Source organism: Bradysia coprophila, chromosome IV (genome assembly GCF_014529535.1).
Source record: "Bradysia coprophila strain Holo2 chromosome IV, BU_Bcop_v1, whole genome shotgun sequence".
In the NCBI taxonomy this organism is placed as follows: Eukaryota; Metazoa; Arthropoda; class Insecta; order Diptera; family Sciaridae; genus Bradysia; species Bradysia coprophila.
The window spans coordinates 12,618,228-12,634,771 of record NC_050738.1 but is presented as its reverse complement, the minus strand read 5'-3'; the positions used below and the strand labels follow the sequence as shown (position 1 = coordinate 12,634,771).

The window sequence follows — 16,544 nt, the reverse complement described above, 5'->3', positions numbered from 1 at the left end:
ATGTTCCTTAGAATTCTGTTGTTCACACGTCTACTAGTAATTTCAATTTCATTCTTTTTGAACGAAGACATTAACAATCCGGTGAGATATTCTGTCGCAACAAAAATGATTTCGAAACTGATTGAAGCAAGTGGTAGGAAGACTTTATATTTCAGTAATTTAAACAGTGAAATTCTTAACCAATTTGTGCAATTGCATGAACTTAACATTACGGTAGTAGTGAATGATCTCCATACCATTTCGGTTGGTCAAGGACCAAGAATTAGAGCAACTATTTTGCACTTAAAAAGTCTTACGGAATTCAATAGATTTTTCAACGCAATCCGATCGGATGTTTTTTCGTATACCGGACATTTCATAATTTTGTATGACAAAGCTGACCAACGAGAAATAGAAGAAATATTTTTTAAATTCTGGAAAATTATCATTTACAATGTAAATGTGCTGGTTACGAAGGACAATTCGTCGAATTTAGTGACTATGTTCACCTACATGCCGTTCGCCAATGGATCTTGTAACAATACCAAAAGTGTTCAAATTAATCAATTCAGTAAAAGATCAGCGAATTGGACGACGAATGTGTTCTTTCCAAAAAAGTTTAAGCAAATGAACCGCTGTCCGTTACGCTTCGGATGCTTTCAGAGCTATCCTCGCTTTATTGTAAAGACGGAGGATGGACTAAAAAAAATTAGTGGAGTGACTTTCGATGTTGGGACTATGTTGGGTGACATACTAAACTTCACAGCAATTTTCATAGAATATGAAGAAAATGCTGGAGTAATTTACGAAAATAAAACTGCAACAGGATTGGTGGGGAAAGTGATTGACAATGAGGTTGAAGTGATAGTCGTCGCAATGCAAGCAGATCGAATGGAAGCTATGAGTGGTACTATAACGTTATACATTGATAATCTTGTTCTTGTTGTACCTCCATCAGTTCAGATAGATCCATTAGGAAGAGTATTGCTCCCATTCACCTCTGCATCGTGGATTTCAGTAGGTGTAGTGGTATCGTTGGCATGTTGTGTTATAAAAGTTTTGCAATTCACCCCAAATGCAATCCATAATTATGTGATCGGGAGAAATGTAAAAGGCAGCATGTTAAATGTCTGGAATGTGTTTCTTGGTGGAACTCAGCGAATCCTACCGCGAGGCAACTTTCCGCGATTTTTGTTGGTGAAATTTTTGATTTTCTCACTTATTATGAGAAGCTTGTATCAGGGCCGAGTTTTCGACATATTAAAACGGGATCTGCGAACAGTCGAGTTGAAGACAGTCGATGAGTACATTGACCATAACTTCACGTTTTACATTTTTCGTACTAGAGCGGCTAATTTTCAAGGAACAAAAATTCTGAACATGTCCAGGTTGGTTCGATTTGTTATTGGAATACAACAAAAAAAAACTTTGTTTTTTTCTCCATTTCCGTCGATAGGTATGAGGTGATTAGTGACTCAGCAGTTCTACAATATTGTTTGGAGACGCTCAATTCATCTTTCAAAGGTGTTGTTTTTTACTACTTGCGATCAGTAATGTACCTCAATTTAATGAATCGACATAATTTCACATTCCGAATCTGCAAAGAAGTTGTGAGCACGAATTCCTTTGTATTTTACTTCAAGAAATATTTCTATTTACAAAGTGAATTTGATACGTTGCTGTACCGTTTTGATAGAGCGGGATTGCTTGCGAGAATTATGTCGAAATACATTGATCCCAATTTATTAAAAAGAATGGAGAATCAACCACCGCCAGCACTGAATTACAGTAATATTGAAGGAATTTTAGAATTATTCTACTACGGATGTGCTTTGGCGCTTCTGAGTTTCATTTGCGAAATTCTTTTGAGATATTTGGGATAAATAAGCCAAACTAATGTGTCCTTGCACTTCAACGGTTTCTTCAAAAAAAAAAATCTGCGAGATCTAAGCTTAGATAATTTTGTTTTTATTTTCAATTTGCGTCAGTTCATTGTCGTAGTTCACAGAGACTAAACAATTCCATGCGATCAACATGAACAATCGAAGCTTTCAAAAAACTATTTGTGTGAAATCGTTAACCCGAAACCGAGGGGGTAATGGCTCTGGAAAATCTTGTGACATTTGATTAGCATCCTTTAGACATTTACCAGTCAATTTGCACTATTTTGCAATACTTACTTCCAACATTTAGTAGAATATTTTTTTCGATCTTCACTCGTTTACTGAATTCTATGACCGCATTTACCGGAGCCGGTTCCCCCTCACCGAAACCACTAAGCGATGCCCAAGTTTGTCAACAGAACGAACGAGCTAATGTTTGATCTTAGTTATAGATTTTGTAATTATTATCTAATTTACATATTATTGTGATTATCATGTGTAACCGACCTCCAATTAAAGCTGAAAATTTGTCATTTGTATTCACTTTGGATAAGATCTTTTTCTATAGTTATATATGAATTAACTAAACAGCCTCGATGAAGCGAGGCTGTTTAGAATTAACTGTTCTCGGGTTGAGGATAACGCAAATGGTCGACGGAATGGACAAGCTCATGGATATGTATAGTTAATGCCGGTGTCATGAGACTTTATTATAAATATAACTGATTATTTCCCAATCACCCAGACATTTTGTAACGGACGATGCCTAAAAATCATAGCCGTTCATTTCTGTGTTAGATTAAAAGCGGGTGGCAGAGTCATATTTACATTGATTTCCTTACACATTCTGTTGAGAATTAGCCTGGAAATGTTCCTTAAGATTCTGTGGCTCACTCGTCTACTAGCGATTGTTGCAACAAAAATGATTTCGAAACTGATTGAGGCCAGTGGAAGTTCGACTGTGTATTTCAGTAATTTAAACAGTGAAATTCTGAACCAATTTGTGCAGTCGCATGAACTTAACATTACAGTAGTGGTGAATGATTTCCAAACTATTTCGGCTTTCCAGAAATCAAAAATTAAGTCAACAGTTTTGCATTTCGAAAGTCGTACGGAATTCGATAGTTTTGTTAGTGTAATCCGATTGGAAGTATTTTCTCACGACGGACATTTCATAATTTTCTATGATACCACTGACGAACGGGAAATGGAAGAAATCTTTTCCAAATTCTGGAAACTTTATGTGTACAATGTCAATGTGCTGGTTTCGAAGGAGAACTCGTCGAATTTAGTGTCGATGTTTACGTACATGCCTTTTGCCAACGGATCGTGTAATAATACCGAACATGTTCAGATAAATCAATACAACAAAACATCAGCGAATTGGATGACGAATGTGTTCTTTCCGGAAAAGTTTAAGCAAATGAATCGCTGTCCGTTACGCTTCGGATGTTATGTAAGCTATCCTCGCTTTATGGTAAGGGCCGAAAATGGACTGAAAAAAATTAGTGGAGTGACTTTCGATGTTGGGACTATGTTTGGCGACGTACTAAATTTCACAGCAATTTTCATAGAATATGAAGAGAATGTGGGAGTAATTTACGAAAATAAAACTGCAACAGGACTGGTGGGTAGAGTGATTAATAGTGAGGTCGACGTAATTGTCGTCACAATTCAAGCAGATCGAATGCTAGCTATGAGTGCTACGGGACCGTTATACATTGATAAGCTTGTTCTTGTTGTTCCGCCGCCAGTTCAGATTGATCCAGTGGGTAAAGTATTGCTTCCATTCACATCTGCTTCGTGGATTTCAGTGGGTTCGGTGGTATTGTTAGCATGTTGTGTTATAAAAGTTGTGAAGTTCACCCCAGAGGCAGTGCACAATTATGTGATCGGCAGAAACGTAAAAGGCAGTTTGTTAAACGTATGGAATGTGTTTCTTGGTGGAACTCAGCGAATCTTACCGCGAGGCAACTTTCCGCGATTTTTGCTGGTTAAGTTTTTGATTTTCTCGCTTATTATGAGAAGCTTGTATCAGGGCCGAGTTTTCGACATATTAAAACGAGATCTGCGAACAGTCGAGTTGAAGACAGTCGATGAGTACATTGATCATAACTTCACGTTTTACATTTTTCGTACTAGAGCCGCTAATCTTCAAGGAACAAAAATTCTGAACACGTCCAGGTCGGTTAAATCTTTACTTTAATGAATACATCCAAAAACCTTGATTTTTATTCCATTTGCGTCGATAGGTACGAGGTGATTAGTGATTCGGCAATTATACAATATTGTTTCAAGACACTGAATTCGTCTTTCGAAGGTGTGGTCATTTACTATATGAGACCAATGATGTACCTCAATTTAATGAATCGACATAATTTCACGTTCCGAATTTGCAAAGAAGTTGTGAGCATGAATTCGTTTGTCTTTTACTTCAAGAAATATTTTTATTTACAAAGTGAATTTGATACGCTGCTGTACCGTTTTGATAGAGCGGGATTGCTTGCGAGAATTATGTCGAAATACATTGATCCCAATTTATTGAATTTAATTGAGAAGCAACCACCGTCCGCGCTGAATTACAGTAACATTGAAGGAATTTTAGAATTATTCTACTACGGATGTGCTTTGGCGCTTCTGAGTTTCATTTGCGAAATTCTTTTGAGATATTTTGGATAAATGACCGGTTGATGTCCGTGACAGCGGTTTTACAAAACAACCATTTCTGCGAGACCTAGGACATCACGAAACCTATAGGACTCATCGATATAGTCTCATTTTGGAATATGGAGAAGCAGAAGAAAATTCAAAAACTAGCCGTTGATATCGTATAGGCCAGGTCAAACGACCACTGACCCTTAAAGCATTCTGTTACTTTTTATTGTTCATAGCTAAAATAACTGTATGAGTAGACGTATTGGATTCAGGGCCTAATGTAATGATTCACATACAAAGAAGTAGATTGCGTTTTCCTTCAGATATTTTACACAACATTTTCACTTCGTCCATGGGGATGGGGGCCCTATCAATTCTCATAGTCACAAAGGAAAAAAAATTCTATGCGATCAATTGCATCGCAATAAGCAATTAAAGTCTTTAAAAATTATTTGAATGAAGTCGTTAACCCGAAACCAAGTGGTTAATGACTCCGGAAAATCATGTGCCAACGATTGCAATCCACCCGTCAATTAACACTGGTACTTGATATATTCAAAAGAATTGGCCATTTTGCGAATTCCTCTTACTCAGTTCCAGGGCAAATTTTTCAAGAAAGGTTTTCTAAAGGCGGATACACATTACCATCTAGTGTCAGTTGAGAATACAATATTTCGCAATATTTAACGAAAGAGCGAAAATCGTATTCTCATTTCATGCGAAATATGCAGAATCGAGAATTCTGAATATTCAGAATATTTTGTCGATTCTCATGTCAATTGTTTTCATATATTCTTCGGCTTTGGTATCTTGTGCGTCATGTGTTATACACATCTATCTATCGTATCATTTCAATGTCGTCGTATTTTTCAATGAAAGTCTAGAACAGGTATGGTCGATCGGCGAATTCGTCTTAAACGCACTCACATTTTATGTCAAAATAATATGAAAATGAGTGCGTTTAAGTACGAAAATCAAATTTTTATGTCCTCCGGGCGGATAATAGACAATACCTGTTTTACACTTTCATTGGTATTTTTTGGTGCAAAATTGTTGGGAATACGTCGAAAGTAAAGCCTAATGTGTATCCGCCTTAAGATCTCTGAATTTTCTAAAAAGTTTCTGTAACGAAATTGACGAAACTTGAGAAATGTGTTTTTGAAAAATGAGCCCTGCTTGAGCATATGACAGCATTTACCCGAGCCGGTTTCCCCTCACCAAAACTTCTGAACAATGTCCGTCAATAGAACGAATGAGTTATTGTTTGATACTAGTTATAGATTTTGTAATTATTTTCTAATTTATATATTATTATGAGCATTATGTGTACCGAACTCCAATTATAGCTGATAAAATGTCAATTGTATTCACTTCGGATACGATCTTTTTCTGTAGTAACTAGTAGTTATATTACTTTTGTTCTCCGGTTAAAATATGATAACGGAAGTGCTCGATGGAATGCAGAAGCTCATGGGTAGCTAATGCAAGTGTCATGAGACTTCATAGTCAACATAACTGATATTATTTGTCAAATCACCTACACATCGCAACGGACGATGCCGAAAAATAAGTTCCTAAATTATAGGAAAATTACAGCCGTTCATTTCTATTTTAGAATTAAAGCGATTCTGTCGCCCAACCGTTTAAATTGATTTTCTATTCAGTTCAGCATTAGCCTCGAAATGTTTCTTAGAATTCTGTGGCTTACTCATCTACTAGTGATTTCAATGTCATTCCTTCTGAACGAAGACAATAATTTTCCGATGATAAATTCGGTCGCAACAAAAATGATTTCGAAACTGATTGAAGAAAGTGGTAGTTCGACAGTGTATTTCAGTAATTTAAACAGCGAAATTCTTAACCAATTTGTACAGTCACATGAACTTAATATTACGATAGTGGTGAATGATTTCCAAAACATTTCGATTTCTGAGAAACGAAAAATTGACGTTACAATTTTGCATTTAGAAAGTCGTACGGAATTCGATAGTTTTTTCAATGTAATCCGATCGGAAGAATTTTCGCGCGGCGGTCATTTCATAATTGTCTATGATCCAACTGACGAACAAGAAATGGAAGAAATCTTTTCCAAATTCTGGAAACTTTATGTCTACAATGTCAATGTGCTGGCTACGAAGGAGGATTCGTCGAATTTAGTGTCGATGTTCACGTACATGCCGTTCACCAATGGATCTTGTAACAATACCAAAAGTGTTCAGATAAATCAATTCAGTAAAATATCAGCGAATTGGACGACAAATTTGTTCTTTCCGAAAAAGTTTAAGCAAATGAACCGCTGTCCGTTACGCTTTGGAGGGTATATAAGCTATCCTCGCTTTATTATAAAGACCGAGAATGGCGTGAAAAAGTTAACTGGAGTGACTATTGATGTCGGGACTATGTTTGGCGACGTTTTGAACTTCACAGCAAATTTCATAGAATATGTAGAAGATACGGGAGTAGTTTTTAAAAATAAGACTGCAACGGCATTGGTGAAGAGAGTGATGGATAATGAGGTTGATGCAATGGTCACCACATTACAAGAAGATAGAATGGAAGTTATGAGTGCCACCCGAACTGTATACTTTGATACGCTAGTTCTTGTTGTACCACCACCATATCTAATTGATCCAATGGAAAGGGTATTGCTCCCGTTCACCTCCGCTTCGTGGATTTCAATTGGTGTGGTGGTGTTGCTGGCATGTTGCGTTATAAAGGCTTTGCAATTCACCCCAAAAGCATTTCATAATTACGTGATTGGTAAGAACGTAAAGGGCAGCATGCTGAACGTGTGGAATATTTTTCTTGGCGGAACACAGCAAGTTTTACCACGAAGTAACTTTCCACGATTTTTGCTCGTGAAATTTTTGATTTTCACATTGATTATGAGAAGCTTGTATCAGGGTCGAGTTTTTGACATATTAAAACGAGACCTGCGAACAGTCGAGTTGAAGACCGTCGATGCGTATAATGAACATAAGTTCACATTTTACATTTTTCGTACTCTGGCAGCTAATTTTCAAGGACCCAATATTATAAACATGTCCAGGTTGGTTAAACTTATAAAATTAATATTTTTGTTCGATTAGGTCTTGACTTTTATTCCATACAGGTACGAGACAATTATCGACTCAGATATTCTACCATATTGTTTCAAAACATTGAATGCATCGTTCAAAGGTGTTGTGTTTCACTTTATGAGACCAATAATGTACCACAATTTAATGAATCGAAAAAATTTCACGTTTCGCATTTGCAAGGAAGTCCTGAACTTCAATTCGTTTGCTTTTTATTTCACGAAAGACTTCTACTTACACAGTGAATTTGATAAGTTGTTATTCAGTTTTGATTCGGCTGGGTTGATTGACAGAATTATGTCGAAATACATTGATCCTAATTCATTGAAGCGAATTGATAAGCAGCCACCGTCTTCATTGAGTTACAGCAATATTCAAGAAATTTTCGAATTATTCTACTATGGATGTGCTCTGGCGCTGTTGAGTTTTATTTGCGAAATTATTTTGGTATACATAAAAGGATGGAGGAAATCCGACGACCACAGTGGAGATGATGAGATACACTCAGGACTCAGAGAGACCCGAACACCATACTGGTTTCCATGCTAATTGTGCAATAAAACTGTGAATATTTAAAGATCTCGACTTCAAAACTTGTTTGACATAAAATTAATTGATTCGACGAGTGACACTTGTTGCGATGTGAAGCTTCAACCGAAGGTTCAGTTCTCACTAATCAAAACAACAATTCAAATGCAGTTCCGTACGAAGTTAAGACCCTATGGAAACAAGTATTTTGTGGGGAGTACCACTAGTAAATTAATTAATTGTAATATTAGAAGAGGATACATTAGTGTGATTATAATATTGATTTGATTGAAATTATTGCTGTGGTGCAGTATGCACTGACTTTAATTTATGTTCAACTGAACTGTGGACTCGGAGAATAAAGCTAACTAATCCCAACTAATGAACTAATCCCAACGGTAGTGGACTCGGTACATTCAATGAGGTAAGTCAGGTAAGTAGATGAACGTTAGTTGCTTTGTGTTTGCTCGCGAGGGATCCTATTTTCGTATGCCAATTTTACAAAATTGAGTTTAGAAAACTAATGCAATATCGTATTAGCACCAAAATATTCATTTGAAATGAAACAGGCCTGGTAATTGAATAAGACTCCGAAAACGACGACAGGATCTTCGCTTAGAACTTATTTACAAAGCTGTTACGCACGGGTATAATCACCATCGATAAAGACTTAATAAATAGACAACAAGCTCTGATTAATGCGGTTTTATAAGTTAGCACAGCTTCTAGCGTGAACATAACAAATATTCGGAGGCCTATGCAATCAAAATAGGGCTTGCATTTTCTCGTAAAGATAGAAAGTCATGATTTCTTGGTGTGAATAAAAACACACAACACATTCATAATAAGTAATAATTTAACCAAATAATTGCATCAGTGAGGTCACAGCACTCATCAAAATTCACCGAGGTCACATCGATTTTGAGAAATTTTCCAGAAGTCATATTTTCGGCCGTTTATCATCAAATTTTTAGAAGTTAATATTTGCCCCGGTAGTACTCGACATCAGATTTCCAACGAACCCATACACGCCCATGTCCTCGGCCACTTACAACCAGCCAGGTATGGAAGATCAAAAATATCTGAGGCTGGTTTTGGGGCCTAGGCACCAAGGCCTAACTAGACATATATAAAAAAAGTCCCGGAATAAATATCGCCGATTTCGATCAGTCGAAATTCAAAAGAATCCCTCTATACGGTACCGTATAAAGACGAATAAACAGTTTTTTACATGCTACATGCGTCGAAAACCGTACTTTTCATGTTTGAAGCACGTCTTTCGACGCCCTCAGCATGTAAAATCCATTACATAAATGAGTATAAAAATGAAAAGTCTCGTTTTCGTGTGTTTATTGACCTCGGCTTCGTTTCGGATCAACGAAATTCACACGAAAACTCTACTTTTCATCTTTTTATCCCTAGTCATGTAAAATATATTCCGCGTCGTAGCCGAGGTCAATAAACACACGAAAACGAGATTTTTCATTTTTATCCCGAGTTTTGTAATGGATTTTATATGCTGGGGGCGTCGTAAGTGGTTCTTGAAACATGAAAAGTACGGTTTATAAAATACTATGAACGTTCTGGCTGTAATAAATATTATGTACCTGCATATCATTTTTTATATGTCGATGCAAAGATAAACACAAACTCCCGAACTGACGCATAATGTTAGTCATATAAAAGATTTTTAATTAATTTCATAAAATGAAGTAATAGATCCGATAGTAAAACATTTGATATACCTACCGTCTGTGAAAGGTTAAGTTTAACACTTAATCGAATGCACCATGTGACGATCGAGTAGTTTGTTTGAATTTTGTACAATTGATTTGCATGATTAATGAGCGAATTTGTTGGGCAATAGAGTCAGGACAACGGATGTAACGAGATGAATCTTATATTAACTTTTCAGAAACTAGCCATTTGTTGTTGGTTCTGCTCTGTATTGAAATTGTATTCAGGAGATCTTAAACAAGCAACCCTTCTTGGTTGTTCTTGGTAATTTGTTGATGTTGTATATAAGCCATAGAGGTAGACTACCTAGATGAATTATGACCCGAAATTCATTGAAAAATTATATCACACACACCCCACTAACACGAAAACGTCACTTTGCTTCTTTTGAAATGATATAAGCTAACATCAACGACTCTCCCACTCTATGAGTGGTATGCTCAACATTTGTCAGCGCTATCCATACCATACCCTGTTTACTGATATTGATGCTTTTATCGGAGTTTTCGTTCCATAAAAAAGGACTAGAAGTAAGAGACTATTTAACACGGTGGAATTTTACCAACGATTTGCAGACATCACAACAATTTCAGGGTCGAATAAAAACCTGTTTTCGAAAGAAAAGACAGGGCACATTCGTAAAGGTAAATCATTTATTTTTATTTTAATATAATAACAAAAGATAGTTGGTTGGCTTCGTAATTCAAAAAAATATCTTACAAAAAAAGCGCAAAAATTAAGTAAACGGCGGGACGCAACGTTCAAAAATAAAAATTCTAAAATAAAAAAAAAACTTAAAAAAAAAATCCTGTTTCCTGTTTCCTTTATGAAATGTGATGAATATTTAATTTCGTACGACTGTGTCGTTTGCACTTTCGTCCAATCAAGTAAATGACCGAAACTAAAATACAAATACTTATCCAGGCCAGATATACGTAGAGATATGTAAACCGATTCGGTAGCCACAAGACAGTGTATTGAAGTCGATTATTTTCTATATGGCAGGGGGAAAGGAGAGTTTAGTTGTTGGATACTTCAGCTAGTGGCTATATTTTTTTTTATCTGGAAGAGTAACGGTCATTCAAGGCGGCGATGACTGTGATCACTTAGAGCAAAAATATCACTGAGAATACAATACAAAACTTCGAAATGTAGACTCCAATTTGAGTATTTAAGTATTCATACCTCTTAATCACAGGTACTTAGTTAACGCTACGGTCACGGCAGAGTAAAATAAACTAGGCAGGAGCGCTTGAAATATCTAGTAGCCTTATTTGGCGATATAAATTTAAATCAATTTACGTCAGTGTTCATTTGAGTTCATTTTAAAACAATGTATTAGGTTATTGACGTTTCAAAGATGACCCGTTCCTGCCTGGTTTATGTTCTGCCGTGCTACGATGCGTTTATAAAAGAAATCGTCCAAACCAAATGGCTAAAAATTCATCTAACAACTTGTGCACTGCAGTGCTCAAATGACAATCCAATAAATTTAAAACTTCCCGCCACACAAACCAAATCAAATGGTTCGTTTTGTAGCACTTCACAACAAAAAAAAATGTGTTTGGTATCATTGGTATTGAAAAAAACCAAGTCAAAATGGTGATATGCGTAGCGCCATTACCAAGTTAAAGCCATCGGAACTGTCAATCGTCTCCTGTTTTTTTATTTATAAATAATTGGTGCGGGTGCGATGTTTGTAAACATATTTTCCGAAATTTATCTGTAAAATCGCAACAATCCGCCGAAAGAAAACCGCATGAACCATGAAATATATTTCGATTGTTTGATTCCAAACGAAATTGTTAATCAATCAATAGTCGATCGATATTGACATGAAATGAATGTTCACACCAGCAGTATTAATTCAATTAATTAGTGAGTTTGTGATTGGCGTTAGTGGTACACTAATTGATGAAAAGAACGATTGTTCGGAGATAGTATTCAGTTTGTAGTAGTGACTATAATTACTGTCCGATTTAGCTAAAAGAAAAGAAAACAAAACAAGCAAAGAAGATGATGGACGAACGTTTAATTGGTGAAGTGCAAAAGCACGCGATAATTTATAACAGACAAAAAAGCAACATGATCAATGGGGATAAAAGTGCTTCCAAAGAAATGGCATGGGCTAAAATAGCAATGACCTTGGGAACAGATGGTAAGTAAAGCGCACGTGTTAACCATTAACCACCGAGAGATAAATTCATGTTTCTTTTCCTATCACCAACAGCTGATTCTTGTAAGAAACGTTGGAAATATCTACGAGAGCGCTATGTACAACAGAAAAAGGTCGGCGATTCACCTAGTTACGAGCATTTATCTCGTCCGTATCTGGAAAAAATGAAATTTCTCGATCATTTCATCCAACCACGTAAATCCTACAGAAATGTTGTGCATCTACTTGCATCACCGTCAAATTCCCAAAACAGTATGAACGAAACCTCAGACATGGAGCGGTCCCTACAAATGTCGCTGCAAAATTTCCACAACGAGTCGTCCGTGGACCATTTGAGCCATATGCAAAATAACAGCACCGACGAAGCATACCGACAATTCTACCAACGTTTACATGTCCGGGAACCGGAAAAGCTGGACGATTTGCGTCACATACCCACTCCAGCACCAGATTTAATCAAAACCGAGCTTATACATAACAATATGCCATCGTCGTCGTCGTCACTCGTATCACAACCATCTCCACTCCCACCGCACAGTGGTCATGGCGAAATGCTAGACGATGCGGATAGTCAAAAACGACGCCGAACCAGTATTATCGATCAAGCCCAACACCACCATCAGCAATCGGACAATGACGAACAGAGCAGCGCCGATGTCAATTCCGAATTGGATTTACAGCGATCGCCATCATTTCCGAATGATTTTTTGTATCCATTTTATCAGCACGCACAACGACAGATCCGAAACTCCGAACAGTTATTGGGCGAATTAGTTACGTCAGAACTGCTTAAAATGAGCAAAGAACGGAAGAGAGTGGCGCAAAAGAAAATTTTGGAAATATTGTTTTTCGATGATTGATGCTGTGCCGTACAGTATACGCTATTATTGGAATGTCTTTGCTTTTTTTTTTTTTAATAATTATCGTGTAGAGTGCCAGTTAGAGTTTAAGTAATAAGAGGATAATAGTTCACGATATGATATGATTTAGATGGTGCGTATGACGAGAAAATATAGTCATTTTATGTGAGACGAAATGACGGCCACTTTTCATTTCAAAGCTAAGCTTCAACGGATTAAAAGTGAAAATTCTTACCAATAATACCATATCCGTATCCCATTTCCGGCGAACCCATGCGATACGAGCAGGTGGGAACCATTATTTCCAGATGATTGTTTCCACTCACCACCGGCAAGTCAAATGAAATCGGCGACGAGTCTTGATTGAAATTCCTAATGCGAATCGGTGGATAGGTTATAATTCTGGACGAGTGTTGATGAGCGGAGAAAATTACATTCGGTTGGATGTCGCGATTGACCTATGAAATAGATCCAGGAATTGAACAAAGTGAAGTTATTTTTGAATGAATTTTTTGAAAATAAGCTTCGGAATAGGTCGGGTTAACCTGAACCTGTTCCAATACAACATGAACATTATGTGAAACTTGACCAGAAACCTGAAAATTTGCATGCAGATTTTACGTTATCTGAAATAATCTGACCTGACAGATCACGTTCCTTTCCTAAAATTACCCAACTTTCAAGTATTAGACTCTCGCATACCAATTTCAAACTTTACTTCGAAACTAGGTCCGATTCAGCTGACTAAAAAAAATTAGTGAAGTCGAAATCAAGGGTTTGATTCACCAATCCTGTCAGGACCTACAGAAATCCCAAATTTCAGATATCTTTGTACTCAAAATCATAATAGTCCTGACTCGACACTTTTGGGTATCATCGACCAATATTACATTAGAATGTTAACGGTGCAATAAGATCCTCTATGTACATCAACCCCATATCGATGATGTGACACAGAGTGAGCCCGAAATTATTGCTCTCGGATGTTATTACAGTTCGCCGGGACCAAACGCAAGGCGAAAAAAACTTTACTTTTTTGGCTGTTAGTACGTACACTCGCTGGTACGGTTTGATTTTTCTTGAATACTTAAGCTGTTAATGAAAAACCTCCCCGTGACTGTGGGTTGTAGAAATAAAATAATCAAACGAAAAATTTTCGCAAAAACGTAAGTGCCGCACTATCTTTATGGAAATGTAGCAAAGTTTCTTCCCTGTAAATTTAGTTAGGACAAAAAAATGACATTTTTGCAGAACAAGTACAAACTGAAAACAGGAAAATACCCTACGGATGTAGTTTCTGCACTACAAACCATGAATCTGAGTTTTATCTGCATATCGCTTGCGTTTATGGGTGTGCTTCACACATTTAAGATTATTTGAAAATGATAAGATGTGCACAGGTTAGCACGGGTTTTTATCATTGGAGCTAAAAGCGAGACCGATAACAACATTCGACTCGAAATTATTTCGCTAATCTGCAGAATTAATCTCTCACTTTAGTTAATCGGCTCTTGTTCGCGAAACGAACTATTATAGTAGATTGACGTCAATTTATAAAAATTGTAAGAGAAGACCTTTTGCAGTCGAAGTTACATATATACGAATGGATAGCACTTCACTAGGATCAAGAAAAGATTCTGAAAAACTGGGAAAGCCTTTGAATCCATGCTTCATACCAACTGTTTAAAGGATTAGTTTCTACAAACGTAAGCACATCTAATCTAAGCTAACACAGCAAAAAACCAAGGACTATAAAAGCAAAATAATTTACCTTCTCTGTAGTTAGTCCCGGGAATGAAAGCAATGAAAGATGCGTCACAACGACCCTGTAATAAGCGGCGGGTGTATCCTTTTTGGTCACATTTGGATAGTAATGCGTGAATTGATTGATGTTGAATAGTCGTAAGCGATTCTTAACATCTACGTATCCCTGTTCGTCGAAAGCTTCCCGAAACCGTTTCACTTTATCCACCGTCACAGAATCGTCGGCAGTTTCACCACCAACGTCATTGTCGCCTGATATGTGCATCAACTATTTTGGAGATTGTAGGAATCAATGAACGGAAGATTGGGTTGAGGGCAAGACTAACCGTAATCTCTTCACTTGGCACGTAAAAAACATCCTTAAATCTATCAACATAACGCTGAAATTCGTCCGGTTTGGCAACACTACCTTCGTCCATAAGATCGCCCATGAATACTATAACGTGAGGATCTGTGTGTCTCAAGGCGAGCCGAAATGTTTTCCTACAATGGAACAAATTAACTTTTTATTTCTCTTTTACTCATTAACGGACTCAGATCTAACGATCTGAAGTCTGGAGTGGTAAATTTAATTTCAATTACCTGAGAAACCTATCACTATCTTGTACAGCCAACCCATTGTAAACGTTTCTGTCGAATGTTTCTCCCAAAATTTGCGGATCGGCTACTAGAAGGATACGTGTACATTCGTCAGAATGACAGTATAACTTATTCCATTGGGAGTACTTCAGGTGGTAAATAATACATTCGTTCAACAACACAACGATTAGACTTCCAAAGATAAGTAGTGTTGCAAGTGGATTTTGTCTGAAAATTATTTTATTTGATAAATTAGCCTGATGCAAAGAAAAAATCCGTCAAACCTGAAGTATCTTGAATAAGCTCTAATTCTCATCGTAAATGGGTGAAGTGATATGCGGCCTCACATATTGTCCAACACGACATTCAATTCGTGTTGGGAATATGTGATAAAATAATACTGTATCTAAGTAAACAGTCTGTCGCTGAAGTAAAAACAACAACAGCTGATTCGACAATTCGGTGATGATTCACAATAATTTGTAAATATTAATTACGTCACTCAGCCCAATGTATAGCCAAATCGACCTATCATGATTAAAATATGCCATTTATCGCAGCCAAAAAACCTTTTAACAGAAGCTCTAAACTAATCTGAAAGTGATATCTTCATTCTACGTGATCTATTTTGGGGAATAGTCTGGGTTGTCATTAAAACGTTTCATATACAACCAATCAGTAAGTGGTTACAGTCTCAAAAGTAAACTTCCTATTGATTTATTTTAATTTCATTTTCATCGAACATATGTAATGCTCTTCTCCTTTTATATTTATTCCACAATTTTATGGTACATTATGTATTACATATTGTGAATATATGAAGTCGGCGACAGATGTTTAAATTAATGAGCGCGCGCTGTCCACACTTGAAGTACCAGAGGCAATCTGGATTTCAGCGAAAATGAAAATGTACTTGATCGGAGCACTGTAGTGAAAGTGGCACAAGGACAAAAGCAAAATCATTCAAGTAAAATGCGTTAGTATATACACCTCTTGTCAAAATTTGTATCGAGACGTGTGGGCATTGCTGGTCGAGCCGAAGACGAGAACCGTAATGATCACTCGTCAAGATAACAATTTTGGCAAGAGTTGCATACACTTTTTTATCTGCCGAGAACATAGATACCGAGACAAACAAAAATGCTCTAGAGGGATCAGTGGGAAATTATTGCAGATAAATTAACATAGTTTTGAGTAGATTCGTTTTATAAAAGGTCAACCGTTTTCTAGTGGTTATTATGGTCGCCATAATGTGCCCCATGTCTACGCTTTGATTAAAATGTCATTATTATGTACAATTTGAAAT

At 36.8% G+C, this 16,544-nt stretch overlaps 2 protein-coding genes across 3 annotated transcripts; one reads left to right on the top strand and one right to left on the bottom strand.

The window, feature by feature from the left end:
• Positions 1-10,657: 10,657 nt before the first annotated feature.
• On the bottom strand, positions 10,658-15,745 carry LOC119066318 (cell division control protein 1). 2 transcript variants are annotated; one of them, XM_037168707.1, is made up of 6 exons: positions 15,523-15,742; positions 15,242-15,466; positions 14,986-15,142; positions 14,667-14,927; positions 13,131-13,353; positions 10,658-10,853 (listed from the first exon to the last, which is right to left on the bottom strand). In XM_037168707.1, exons 1-6 carry the CDS (start codon positions 15,552-15,554, stop codon positions 10,684-10,686), a joined length of 1,068 nt encoding a protein of 355 aa, XP_037024602.1. In that variant the 5' UTR covers positions 15,555-15,742; the 3' UTR covers positions 10,658-10,683. The 2 variants fall into 2 exon arrangements, with proteins under 2 accessions (XP_037024602.1, XP_037024603.1); XM_037168708.1 differs by lacking the exon at positions 10,658-10,853 and adding an exon at positions 12,683-12,820 and having other exon boundaries at positions 15,523-15,745.
• Positions 11,418-13,336, top strand: LOC119066319. The gene is made up of 2 exons (XM_037168709.1): positions 11,418-12,017; positions 12,090-13,336. The coding sequence occupies exons 1-2, from the start codon at positions 11,876-11,878 to the stop codon at positions 12,893-12,895; spliced, it is 948 nt and encodes a 315-aa protein (XP_037024604.1). The 5' UTR covers positions 11,418-11,875; the 3' UTR covers positions 12,896-13,336.
• Positions 15,746-16,544: the final 799 nt, after the last annotated feature.